The sequence below is a fragment of the Gopherus flavomarginatus genome, chromosome 8 (genome assembly GCF_025201925.1).
Source record: "Gopherus flavomarginatus isolate rGopFla2 chromosome 8, rGopFla2.mat.asm, whole genome shotgun sequence".
In the NCBI taxonomy this organism is placed as follows: Eukaryota; Metazoa; Chordata; order Testudines; family Testudinidae; genus Gopherus; species Gopherus flavomarginatus.
The window spans coordinates 60,349,132-60,362,900 of NC_066624.1; the positions used below are offsets into that span (position 1 = coordinate 60,349,132).

Sequence of the window (13,769 nt, forward strand, 5' to 3'; positions counted from 1 at the left end):
TCCATTTTGAATATATTTATAGTTATTACTTTTCTTTAAATAAAGTATGTAGCAGAAATGGAAGGGATATCAAGATGATTAGAGGCATAGGAAAACTTCCATATGAGGAGAGACTGAAAAGAGTGAGATGGTTAAGTTTAGAATGGAGATGAATAACAGAAGATATGATTAAGCTATTTAAATTAATGAAGGCCATAGAGTATGGAAGCTGGGCACCCGTATTTATTCCCAATTTATAAAACAAGCATAAGGGGATATTCTGCCTGATTCTGACAAAATCCTTGGTCAAACTCCAGTGGTGCATGTGATGAGGTGGCTGGCCCCTACAGGTAGATAGAGGGTTAAAGCAGCCCTCAGGAAGGTTGAGGGCTTCCAGAGACAATATCAGGAGGTTTGTTGGAGCAGCCAGTTAGGGCCAGGGAGGGCCATATAAGAAGGACTGCTCAAATAGAGCAGGGGCAGTCTCTCCCTGGAGTACAAGGGAGGACTGGCTGCCTTAGAGGAGTAGCTTAGATAGAGCAGTGCTGGGCAGGGTCAGGAGAGCAATAGAGAGCTCCAGACTGACTGCCACACTGAGGCCCCTGATACAAAGGACTGGGAAGGTGCTAGGCCTATGGGAATGTGGCCCAGGAAAGTAGGTGGTGGGATTTGGAGGAGGGGCAGCATATGGGTTAGGGCCTGGAACAGCGGGTAGGCCTGCCTTCTCTTTTCCCCACACTTGCAACAGAGGGTGGCCAATATTCAAACTGCAGTTTACCCCTTAAGGTGAGGGGCTAGACTGAAAGCTGCAGTAGGCCACAGCAGCAAATAGATGGACTAGAGACAGCTAGTCCCCCCCCCGGGGGGGAGGGGGAGGAAGTGGAGTGGGGAACAAGTGGACAGCTGTGCCCAGAAGAGGATGCTGCAGTTTGGGGAGTGATGCTGCACCGCCCAGCTGAAGCTAGCCACGCCACCGTGCAGCACAGATCACCAGATCAGGCTGGGCTTTGCAGCTGTGCTGCCCCAGGAGCTTGCAGCTCTGCTGCCCAGAGCATTGCACCAGCAGTGGAGCGAGCTGAGGCTGAAGGGGAGGGGGAACCGAACGGGAGGGGCCGGGGGCTAGCCTCCCCAGGCAGGAGGGTCCCCTGGGCCAGCCCGTGGGCTGCAGTTTGCCCAACTCCGCATAGAGTCTAAGTTAAGTGCCAGGTCTTGAGATAACTAAGCAAAGCACTACTTCTGTGCCCTCTACTGGTTGTAGTCTGTTAACCAGTGCATCCGCTGAACAGCATGTTGAATGCTGTCCAGACATTACAAGGGAAGGTCCTTCTACCCCCCCTACTGGATTTCAAGAGGCTAGCTTGGTTTAAATGTAGCTTGATTGAACTTGTTTCTTAAATCACACTGATGTACTTAAATCATAATCATTGATATTGAAAGGACAGCTAATGAATAATATGTCTACAGTAGCTGTCAACACTGTTTTAATCAAACTTTTCTATTATCATGTGTACTGCAGTAGTGCCTAGAGCCATCACACAATTGGGGCCCACGCCCCAAGTGGTTGCTCTTGTTTTCCTGATCTTTACATATTATTCTGCCGTTTCTAAAAAATTTCTGCTTTCTTACATCTTCATATTTAAATTAGGTTAAAGTTTCTAGCCAAGAGAAAATATTTAATTTCAGCAGGGCCAAGACTCTGAGTGTATTTGCTACAGCAGAATATGAAGAAATTACATTATGGGATAGAGTAAATCTAGGTTACACAGGTACAGATTGTGCCCAGAAGTGGAAAATCTGTCTAGAAGGTAGTTGCAATGGCACGTTACCTACAAATTCCCCTCCACCAGGGGGCCTGCCAGCATAGCCCCACTGGTGGATAAACAGTGGCTGGGAAGAGAGTACTGTACTGTCAGAAAGAACAGGAGTACTTCTGTCACCTTAGAGACTAACACATTTATTTCAGCATAGGCTTTCGTGGGCTACAGCTGTAGTGAGCTGTAGCCCACGAAAGCTTATGCTGAAATAAATGTGTTAGTCTCTAAGGTGCCACAAGTACTCCTGTTCGTTTTGTGGCTACAGACTAACATGGCTGCTACTCTGAAACCTGTATTGTCAGAGTAGCCAATGCATGCATTGCTACAGTTCCTGAGCAACATTAGTCTTGAGGACTCCTATGAATCACTGCATTTGGGGCAAGCTGCACAAACCTAATTCAATCCTGGTGCTCTGTCGATTCTGTGCACTGAACGAGGCAGGGACCTGTAGAAAAAGTCGTATGAGAACATTCATAATAAGTATACAAAGGGGGATAGAATTAGAGTTACACAGGGAACCTTTATTCTGGCATTTCCTAATTTTCATGTTTGACTTTGCAACTATAAAGTTCTCTTAATGTTGTTTTTGTATGTAATACACCTCTACCTCGATATAATCCTGTCCTTGAGAGCCAAAAGATCTTACTGCGTTATAGCAAACTTGCTTTGATCCACCGGAGTGCAGCCCCGCCCTCCCTCCCCCCAGAGTGCTGCTTTACCGTGTTATATCCGAATTCGTGTTATACCGGGTCGCGTTATATCGTGGTAGAGGTGTATCAGCTTTAATTGTGTATGCATCTATTGCTAGGCATACTTCTGATAATGTTAAATGTATGCCTATTGTTGACTGGTATTCTCATGCAAGCAAGATGATGGCTCTCATAAGCCAAATTAAACCCTGGAGTAAGCAGTTGCAATTCTTTTTGATTTCAATGGGCATTTCATCTCTTTATCTCAATGACCACATTTTAAAATAAACATGTCTCCATCCTTTGCTGCAGGCACCATCTCCATGGCTGAGATGACAATTTACTCTGTCTCCTATCTGAGACTGTTAATAAGAGTTCCAAGAATGGTGTGGACACCCATTCACAGACATTGGATTGAGGTCAGCAATACCTTCCACGTAATTCACAAACATATATAAAAGGGCAATTATTTTGAGTCACCACTAACAAAGCCTTTTAATATAAACTGTTCTTTTACAGTATGCTGGTTAGCAAACAGACAACAGGATGTCCGTGTTGGGAATGTGCTCTAACCAGAATAGGCAAATTCCAAGACTGCTTACTTTATAAAGAACTTCTTTCCCAGTCTCATTTGTGTTTACAGACAAAATTTCAGTTCCTTAATCCTGTTCATTAACCTTTCTCTCTGTCTCTCTTCCTGTGTCACAGGCAAGTTAAAGGCAGTAAAAGTTGGTTCATAGAGATCATGGTGCAAAACCCGAGCAACTAACAGTAACATCAAAACATAAAAGAATAGCTTTGGGTCTATAAAACATCAAAGCAACCACAAATATTCACCAAATCACTTCTGAGATCAATGATCAGCTTTCAGGTAGTGATAACTACCTCTCTGAGCATATGCAAAAGACAATTAAGATGAACTTATAAAGAAGATGTCAACACAACAGGACTCCAAATATTTTTGTGTAAATGAAAAAGCACTCTATCTCCCCGCAGCTTTAGGATGTCAGTTATTTTACACTGGTGATATGGGGCCTTTTAAACTATATTTTGCTTTTGTGGAGTAGAGCAGCTGTTTGAGACTAGAAGGGTTTTAAAGGATTTGACTCCTTCTTAAGCAGTTGGACAGGAGACGGTGAAGATATGCTGGAAAACATCTTCTTGTATTGAAATCATTCCATGAAATAACACTGATTCTCTAGTTTCCTATTGGGGGAACATTTTCATGCAAATATTGCAAAGCCAAGTCTGTCCATTTCATTTCTTGTTCTTTTACTGACTCTGTTGTGCCGCCATTATCTTGTTCTGGTTCAGGAAGCTCATTCTGAGAAAACAAAATGGTACAATGCATTCTATACTTACAAAGCATCCTAACAGGAGCAAGTTAGTAACATTTCATACTGATAAATACACACATCCACAACTAAGACTGGATGGAGCATCAGAAGGACATGTACTGTACATACTGCTCCCATTAAAAATATCAACAAGCCCAAATATGGGCATTCTATTTTCCACAAGAATTCCGTGCTAAGTTTTAGAAGTGAATTCGTTTCCTATCTTGGTGGCTGGTGGACCCAAATAGTGCACACATGGCAAAATAAATGATTGTAATGTCTGGTAAATATCAGATAAATATCAGTGCAAATATTCTATTGCTTGTTTACAATCTTTCTCCAGCAATGAAGTCCAAATATAGGTATTCCATTTCAGAATTTAAAACAAGGCATTCTAACAAACATCTTTTTACTGTCCTATAGAAGATAATGAAATAGCAAAGTAAGCACTCTGTCTCGAAGTTGAGGTCAGTGACCTAAGAGGTGAGGCTGTGCTAGTGCCATATAGAAAACTGGAAAGCATTTCTAAAGTTTGCCTTAGTAACAGAAAACTGATGAACAGACAAGCTGTCAGGAAAAGCAATGGTTTAACTGTTTTGTTTTTCTTTTAAACATTATTCTCCAAGGGTTGTCATAACTGTGCAATTGCTAGAGAATGTGTTATTCCCCAGAATATCATCTGGTCAGGGTTCTCACTCCTGTGTCGTGGGACCCCTAGCTTGAGACAAACACAATTCCTCAAACTCTAGGATTTTGTTCAGTAAGGACCTGATCCAAAGCCTATTGAAATCAGTGGGAGTCTTTTCATTCTTTTCAATTGACTTTGGATCAGACACTGAAGGCAGAAGTAGTGGGTCAGGGCTCAAGTGGGGTCACCTACTGCCCATCACTCTAAACACCAACTTTCCAGTCAGCTTCTGCTTGACTTTGTTGAACGAAGGAATATCCTACAGCAGCCATGCTGATTTTATAGCCTGCTAATATCCAATCTGTGTCAATGGCTCAGTCCTCCTGAGGTCTCAGAGGGCCTTTAGGTCCACACCCAGGCCTGCCTCTGCTGTTAAGTAAGAGTGCCCACAGGGCCAGGACACCTCAGAAGTATGCTGCAAGTAACACTTCCTCCTCTGCAATACCGTTTGTGTGCACAATTCTCAGCCATCAAGAGTCAGTACATAGCTCATTGAATCTCTTCCACCCCTGCCCCCCACAAAAAGTGACTATCTACTGAACCAATCATAAAATGAAAGAAAACGCCAGCACAGAAGTTGTTTCTATATTTAGTCAGTTTAATGAGGCACATCCCAATAAACTCCAACAGGTTGGAGAGTCTGGGCTTCCATGTCTCAAAAACATAATCATAGGTCAGCAAGATAGAGGTAAGATTGTTTCCTAAAGCCTGAATACAAACAGCAGAGCTAAGTGAAGATAGTGAATTGCTATACATATGTCTGCAACAGACACCAGTGACTGTCCTAAGGCAGGCAGGATAGGTTGCCTCACCTGTGACCCAGCTGACCCTGAGTTGGGCCTTTGGGCTTCACACTTCAAAGTAATGTAAAATGTAATCAGACAGCTATCCTAGCATGGTCCTTTAGTGACAATACCCTCTGGAGCAGTGACGTCAAACAAATCCAGAAAATCAGTTGGACTGAAAGGCTGAAGAGAGGCCTTGCAGGTTTGGGGTACATGGATGTGGGAGGGAAGAAGTCTAGCATGAGAGGCCTACAATTTGGGAGCCCATCACTACCTTAAGACAGGATCTTGGCAAAAGGTAGAGTAGGTACAAAAGCCTGAAGTACACTTACTCAGTGAGCTAAATCACTGCTGGTTGGGAAGTGTGTCAACATGAAAGGCAACCTCGAGCCTATTAAAATAGAGTGGTTCAGGAAGGCCTTTAATCAGTTAATTAAGGACTATAATCTCAAGGCTTACTGGGTTTAAATGAGGGGTCTCCATGAATGACAAGGCTGTGTCTGTGCCTAAGGACAAGGGGCTGTGAAGATCCTGGTGTACCATCAAGTAGCCTATGACAGACTAAAAATAGTTGCTGAATGAGCCGAGGAGGAGTTGTCCCTTTTCCTGCCTTGGCTTGCAGTAGCAAAAGTGAATGAGGGAAGGGGAAGTCTGTGAGTCCTCCCCCTCCCCTACAGCTAGCTGCACAGTACTTGAAAGAACTGAGGGAGAGGGGATTCCTGGAACCCCTCCCCACAAACCGGTGATACCAGATGTAGCTGGGGAAGATTGGGACCCCTTCACCTATCTCTGAACTAGTGGCAGTAGAAGCATAGGGCAGGGTTTCTCAAACAGGGGTTGCCACTTGTGTGAGGAAAGCCTCTGGCAGGCCGGGCTGGTGTGTTTACTTGCCCCGTCCGCAGGTCCGGCCGATCGCGGCTCCCACTGGCCATGGATTGCGCTCTGGGCCAATGGGAGTTGCTGGAAGTAGTGCCCAGTACGTCCCTCGGCCTGCACTGCTTCCAGCAGCTCCCATTGGCCTCGGAGCAGCGATCCACGGCCAGTGGGAGCAGCGAGCAGCCAGACCTGCAGACGGGGCAGGTAAACACACTGGCCTGGCCCACCAGGGGCTCTCTCTACACAAGCGGCGACCCCTGTTTGAGAAATCCTGGCATAAGGGATGGTGTGTGGGGGTGCAAACTCTAAGAAAATCTGCCCTGTGTAGCAGTACCTCTGTGAGCAGAGACCTGCCAATAATGGGTATGTCCATGCACACAGGTTAGAGTGTACCCCTGGTATGGATACATTTTAATGGAGATCATATCACAGACACCTTCATGATTACATACCATCCTTGTACCAAACACAGCAATTACTTTCGTGCAAAAGTAATAGTAGGAAAATATTTAACCTATTTTTGTCTTATTTTAATGGCATTTTAGCAGCTGGAAATGAAGAGTAGCCAGCATCATGTGACTAGCCAGCTCTCTGCATACTGCTATCACCTGGCTGATCACCGGTGGCCGGCAAACCAGAGTTTGGCAAACTGCTTCAAACACAAGCAGTGCAAAACTGAAGTGTAGCAGGGGGAAAAGCATCACTTATGTCTGCCCTTACTCCACACAAAGAACGAGGGGATTATGGGAAGAAGCATTCCACCATCCAAAGAAATAGATAACAGGTCAGGAATAAGGGAAAGCATTTTCTTCTTCCAAAAAGAGGCAGTTGACTGCAGGTAGAGAAGCAATTTTTCTTCTAACCACGGAGAGATATGAGAGAACAGGAAGAAATCCCCCACAAAATAAATGGGAAGCTGGCCCCTGGGGTGTGGGAGCATCATTTGTACAACTAGCAGAGCTGTAAGGCACATTTGGTATGCCACGTCTCTGTTAAGAGGTTAAAGATGGTAGAAATGTAATTCAGGCTTATAAGCAGCCTATAGTTTTCACCTACCAATGGTATTGCTACATCCTCATAGGGTAATTTATCTTCTCTCCATGCATCATCAATCAAATCCAGGATTCTTCCATCCCTCTGCACCTCACTGTCCATCTTTGTGCAATTTGCATACGGATAGATCTGTGATACAAAGCAGAAATTATTTGTGATATCCAGACCCCCAAAAAGATGAAACTTAACTCTATGCTTGCTCTGGCCTGGATTCCATAATTAAATAGTTTAATGTTTTTTTTACAGTCCATACAGCATGGCCAAGTTGGTTTTCACAGTTATTGTTTGTATTGTCCTATGAGAAGCTTGAATACAACAGTTCTTTCTCTACCAATTCAGTTTTTGTCCATGTAACAAATTTAGTTCCCCTCCCTATCCAAAAAGGGGTTTAAAATTGCACTACAGCCATCTCATCCTTAAAGTGTCACTGTCAAATCTTATTGTAAACAAATTTTATTTCCTGATACAGTACCATCTAAAATTGTGTCTCATATTTATTTAAAATTCCTTTATAAAAAACAAAAGGTTAAGGATATTTCTGCTCTTGTGTTTATGTTTATCCAGCTTCAGGTATAATGACGGTCCTCACAGAATTTAAATACTTAGAAACATCTTTAGGATGGGCCTGAGAGCTCAGACCACTCCTACCCTGCATGCAAATACCTGCCTACTGCTTGTTGTCTGTTTACTTTTGGTCATGGATCTGCTGCCATTACTGGCAAACACCCTCTGCCAGAGTGTGGGGAGAGGTGTGCACCATCAAGACAATGAAAGTGACCCTTCTCAAAATACTGTCAAAGGCAGTGGCACAAAAGAAGGAGACTAATAAAATAGAGGAAAAAGGAGAATCTTCTCCAAGCCTGATCAGTCATAGTAATCTCAGGGGTTGTGTGTGACACCCGCATTACTACACTCGCCTTCAAATACTATCTGCAGACCCCCCCGCTGCAATGCCTACAAGCAATCAGCCAGAGGATACCAGGTCGGGCAGTGTGACAGCCGGGCATAGCTGACATTTTTTATTTAAAACCAAAGCACAGGTGGAACTAGGTTTGTGCCAGAGCGGATGCACGTAGCGGCCCGGCTGCCGCTTTTCCACAGCGGACACACGAAACAGCCCTGTTCCTTGCAGCGGGCGTCAGGCGAGGCACGAGCCTAGGCAGGGCGGTGGCTGGAGGGGGTCAGACTGCCAGATTCAGGCCTGGGGCAGCGGTGCGCAGGGGCGCGCAGCCCGGATGCCCGGGGAATGGGCTTCACCCCACAGCTCCCATGGAGACGCAGTGACGGGGGGGAGGGGAGCAGCCTCCACACAGGACCCGCCCCCCCGACTCAGGGAGGGGGTTCGCGCTCCCCAGGCAGCGGCCTCAGCGCAGTCAGTGCGCATGCTCACCCGCCTCCGGTCCCGGCTTGTGTTAGCAGCCTCGGCTCCCCCGGGGCTGAGGGGCCGCAGCGGTGGCGGGGCCCAACCTTCTACCCCACCGTCCCCTCCGACGTCAGGCCCAGCCCCCGCACCTGACACCCGGCGCGCGCCCTCTCCTGCCAGCGGCCCTAGGAGGAAATCACGTGACCGGCGGCGCTAGGTCGCGCGAACCATAGAGAGTGGGAGGGTGCGAGTCCGCCGAGGAGAGAGAGGCCGGCCCCGGAGGTAACGGCTCGAGCGGGCTAGGCTGTGGCGAGCGTGTGTGGTCGTGATTGGCTCTGCAGTTCTGGGTCTGACTGTCCCTGTGGACCCGGGTCTGATTGTACCGGGCTGTGTGGCGAGGTAATTGTAGCCTGGTGTCCAGTGTGGCTGTGACAGTCTGACTGTCCCTGCGTGACCAGGTGGCTGTAGCTTTTTGTCAGGCTGTGAGGCTGGGTGTCTCTGTGTGCTAGGGTGATTGTACCCTGGTGTCCAGCTGGGACTGTTCCTCTAGGGCTCTGTCCCCTGACCCCATTGGGGCTTAGTCTTCACTGCAGAAATCCTGTGGTTGTGTATCGAAAGCGCCGACGTGAGATCAAAGTAAGATGGTTCTCTCGCTGTGAGAGCCTAGTGGGGATGTGTCATGGGTCTCTCTCCCCTCGGGGGAGCCAGGCGAAGTAACAGTTTACAGCATCTTTCTGTTAGTTGACCTGAATTACAAGTTGGCTACCTCAGTGTGCAAATGTGCTGCTTCAGCAGTGCAGACAAAACGTGTGCCCTGGTGGCTGTGGCCCTGTCTTTGCTGGGACTCACTGGTGAGTTTGGATTAGTTTTAGGAGTTGGTACCCGCCCAACCACACAGTTTCTGGATCTGGAGTTGGAGCTGAGTTCCAAGCAGTAGCTGCTGGTGGGAAGAGTTTGGGGTAGGGATAGCAGATGGGGCACTCCCATCCTTGGAGCTGGTGCCCTGTCACTAGAACTACTTCCTGCTAAGTGATGGGATTGTGATGTTAGAGGAGAGCGAAGAGCTGGGGAGACACTTGGGCACATTCACTTACTCTTGTCAGTCATAATGCATGTCTACACTGCAGCTGTGTTTGTAATTGCAGCACGTGTAGGTATACCCAGTTTAGCTTTATTCTGGCTAGCATAGGTACCAATGGCAGTGAATCCACAGCTGTCAGAAACCATGATGAGGATGGTTAGGCTTAGCAGTCAGAGCTGTGCTAGTCAGAGACAGTATCAGAAGTCTGCAGCGGGGTTGGAGCAAGGCTGGAGCATGCTGAGACTTGGGAGTCTGTTGCCACCATCAGGCAGGAGAAAGTTCTAAGCCCTGGAGTGACATTGAGCTAACTGAGTTGATTTTCGTCCTGTGAGGTTGTATATCTGCCTGAGAACCACCAGACCAGTTCTCGGCTTCTGGATTAGCTGGAGCCTAGCAGAGGCATGACTTTTATCCTCACAACAGCCACACAAACTATACATCAGGGGTCGGCAACTTTCAGAAGTGGTGTGCCGAGTCTTCATTTATTCACTCTAATTTAAGGTTTCGCATGCCAGTAATACATGTTAACGTTTTTAGAAGGTCTCATTCTATAAGTCTATAATATATAACTAAACTATTGTTGTATGTAAAGTAAATAAGGTTTTAAAAATGTTTAAGAAGCTTAATTTAAAATTAAATGAAAATGCAGAGCCCCCCGGACCAGCGACCAGGACCCAGACAGTGTGAGTGCCACTGAAAATCAGCTCATGTGCGGCCTTTGACACATGTGCCATAGGTTGCCTACCCCTACTGTATATGCTCTCACGGGATGCAGGGTAGCTAGTCCATGCTTCTCCAGCATCACTGCTATTGGTACCTCTTTTATCTAGATCAAATTTAGTTTGGATATGTTTACGGGTGCTGTAGTCACACACCTGATTACAGTGGAGATGTACCCACAGTGACAGTCACAGATAGCCATGCACGCGTCTGTTGTTTCAAGCCTTCAAGTGTCAGATCCTTAGCAAGTAGAAATCTTTTATGATTTTCTGAGTGTCTCTGGGAATGATGGGGTGTGAGAGACTTGGTCTGTCAGCACCACATCTCCCCTTTACCACTGTCAGAATCCCACTTCTCCCCCAGTAATCAGTACTGTAGGGAAGGGGCACTTTTCAGAAATGAAAACTAGTTGCTTTTAATCATTCTTATTCTATATTTTTTATTACTATTTATATCAAACTCTGAGGAATCTGAGAAGTCCCTTAACAGAAACATCTTTTCAGCCAATCTTCCATCTAGTCTGGTTTCTGACGGTGTCTGATAACAGATGCTTCAGAGGCAGATGTTACACAACTTGGTACACTGTGGAGTTTTACACCAGCACTTAAACCATTTTCAGTTCTGATTCATGGAGACTCAGTGTAGGCAGTGGTTCCAAATAACAGTTCAATATCCCAGTGGTAGATTGGACTTCTAAAGACTTACTTTCTGTCCTTGGGTTTTACCTGAAAGTTGAGATTGATTTTGTTAATTTGGGTACTAGGGGCTGAGGATTCTCAGTGGAGCAGCTGTAGGCTTCCTCATGCTTTCCCCAGCTGGCTGAATGTCAGGACACATTGCAGAACCTGATTTAATAAATACCATTTTAAGGTCTGATGTCTTACAACTCGGGAGGTCTAAAAACTAAGACTATTTTATGCCATTGGAAAGCTGTAGAAAACCTCCCCTCTCTTTAGTGGTAAAAATCTTTCATTTCTAGTCCATTCAAGTCAGGAGATGTCAAGGCTGAATCCCCACTCTGTCACTCTGAGTGCAGAAAGTGGGGGCCCGCAAGGATTCTAAAAATTAATACTTGTCACCCAGGCTTGTATTAAATTCCCAAGGTTACAGCTTCTCTCTGACCTTGTCTTGGTAAATGCTGGCACCACCCAAATGCAAAAAAAAAACCCCATGGATCCAGGAAGGAACACTTGGGAATTCCTCCCTGTAGGGTACCTTCAAACTCTTTCTCCTTTCCCTCCTCCCCCACGCCCTGGGGAAGAGCTGAAAAAGAAAACAAAGGAAATTAGCTGTGGCCACCAGATAATCAAACAGCATGTGCACAAACCTATTAGGACACAAAAATCCAAATCCTTCTTTAAAAAAGTAAGTTTTATTAAAACAAAAAGAAAGAAAATACATCTGGAACTTAAGCTTTTGCTAGATTTTAAAAGAGCAATTTCCAAGAATTAAGCACCCAAAATAGCATCCTGGGGTTCAACTTCAAGGTTACAAGCAAACAAAAGCATCTGGGGTTAGCACAGAGGAGATCCACAAGCCAAAACAAAGAATAAACCTGATCGCATTTATCTAAACGTTCCCTATCCAAATGATTCCTTCTAGGTATGGAAGATAATTTCTCATACCTGGTTCAAACTTTACACAGCATTCCTGCTTATAGAATTGCTGCTCTGTCCCTGCAGCCCAGAGAACAACAGACAAAGGGAAAGTTTTTTCCTCAATTTTAAAAAGTTCTACCTTCCCATTGTCTCTTTTGGTCAGGTGCCCACTCCTTTCTTTTTACCTATGGGCTTGCTAACCCTTTACAGGTAAAGCAAGCAGAGAACAGACCAAGAGGGATTTTACAGCTGGCTGGCTGGCTGTCCATCAAAGGGAGCTACTCCCTCTCCCGCCCCCTGCTTTTCCCCCAAATGTATCACTGGAAATATTACAATTTAAGATCATATCATTCTGAATGTCATTTGGAGTTTTTCATCAAATAGGCCACAATGCAGCAAGGTATTTGAGCATAGGTCTAAATTTCACTTCAATGGGACTACTTGCACTTACAGTTGGGCTTGTGCTTAAGCATTTTGCTGCATGTTAAGGCCTTAGAGTCTGGCACTATTTTAGCAGCTGCCGTCTTGCATTGTTAAAGATTTAATTTCTAGCTTTATACCATCTGCAAGCTTGGAATTGCACTCTGTAGTGTTTGTAAAATATCTGCTACTAGAACTATATCAAGTGTTAGAACAGAAAAAAACCCAAGCAATGTGATATGGTGATGTAATTATAATGTCCAGTATCTTGTTACCTGTCAAGGCTGAAAACACCTGTGACAGGTCAATACAAATGCTTTCAGCATCAATAAACTTTTCTAATGAAAAATCCAGGACCGCTGCTGAGAGGGTGGGGAGAAGACGCTTGAAGGTTCTTTTCCATCTGTTATTGAAACACACTAGTTTTGTTATTATGGGCTCCTTAGTTATGGAGCTGGAATTTTGTTTTGTTTTTAAGAAATATGTATTTTCCATTTATTTTGAAGATAAAACTAATGGACTTTTCAAGCTAATGGGAATGGAGGGGAGGCCACCTGACATTTTTTGAACCAACAGCAACTTTGATAGCTACCTGTTGTTATAAGTCAGTGCCTCATGTGTGATTGCAGAATCTAAAAATTATTTTGGGGCAGTTCTCTGGTCTGTGTTATACAGGAGGTGAGAGCAGATGATCACAATGGTCCACTGTGACCTTGGAATCTATGAATCCACTGCTTGCTGTGGAATTGCTCTCCAGAATCTAGAGTGTCACTTAAAAAAAGTTGTTTTGAGCCTATATGTTTGGAAGTCTGGCATTGTGACAAGCAGTGTATCAGGGTGTGTATGGGAGTTTGTAGCTTAAAGTGTAAGGTAATAGGATGGACGTGGATTGGGGATGTGGGGGAAGAATAGCAATGAGAAGTGAGGGGATGGGGTGGGGGTAGGCTATACCAGAAGTTTGCATGGGTGTGTGTTAAAGAAGCTGGAGGAGCAGTGACTTGAGGCTTTGATGTGGGGAGGAAACTGATGTACAAGCTGATGTACTAGTAGCTCAAGAGTAATGCTTTGGCACTGGTTTCCTTCTCCACTTCAAAGCCTCAAGAGCTAAAGAGCTGTCTCTGGGAGCCCTCATGGAGCTGGATGAGAAGGGATTGCTTGCAGTGTGGTGGCGTGAGAAGGCAAGCATCCTTACATATATAACACAGAAAAACAGGAGATACTTTTTAAAAAGCATAGTTCACTTACACTTGCAATACATAATATGAATACACAGCAGAAGGTCTCAATGCTGATGGTGTCACATTTCCTGTAAGGATCAGAAATATTTCCAATGAAATGCATGAGCACAACTATGTCATTTTGCTGG

At 45.2% G+C, this 13,769-nt stretch overlaps 2 protein-coding genes across 19 annotated transcripts in view; one reads left to right on the top strand and one right to left on the bottom strand.

The window, feature by feature from the left end:
• Positions 1 to 1,631: 1,631 nt before the first annotated feature.
• On the bottom strand, positions 1,632 to 8,808 carry ANAPC13 (anaphase promoting complex subunit 13). Of its 2 annotated transcripts, none has more exons than XM_050965745.1 (3): positions 8,734 to 8,808; positions 7,225 to 7,350; positions 1,632 to 3,806 (listed from the first exon to the last, which is right to left on the bottom strand). In XM_050965745.1, the coding sequence occupies exons 2-3, from the start codon at positions 7,321 to 7,323 to the stop codon at positions 3,681 to 3,683; spliced, it is 225 nt and encodes a 74-aa protein (XP_050821702.1). In that variant the 5' UTR covers positions 7,324 to 7,350; positions 8,734 to 8,808; the 3' UTR covers positions 1,632 to 3,680. The 2 variants fall into 2 exon arrangements, with proteins under 2 accessions (XP_050821702.1, XP_050821701.1); XM_050965744.1 differs by lacking the exon at positions 8,734 to 8,808 and adding an exon at positions 8,612 to 8,726.
• The window catches only part of CEP63 (centrosomal protein 63), a 41,539-nt gene continuing 36,551 nt past the window's right edge, over positions 8,782 to 13,769 (top strand). For 11 of the 17 annotated variants that reach the window (XM_050965431.1, XM_050965427.1, XM_050965415.1 and 8 more), the window contains exon 1: positions 8,873 to 8,983. The gene's annotated coding sequence lies outside the window, so the exon portion shown is untranslated. The other 6 variants (XM_050965416.1, XM_050965423.1, XM_050965424.1 and 3 more) reach the window with 3 other exon arrangements.

Excerpts from the sequence above, each read along its gene's own strand:
- ANAPC13 (XM_050965745.1), bottom strand. The coding sequence starts at position 7,323 with ATGGACAGTGAGGTGCAGAGGGATGGAAGAATCCTGGATTTGATTGAT. Across the intron at positions 3,807-7,224 it reads AGGATGTAGCAATACCATTG|AATGAGCTTCCTGAACCAGA; the intron begins GTAGGTGAAAAC and ends TTGTTTTCTCAG.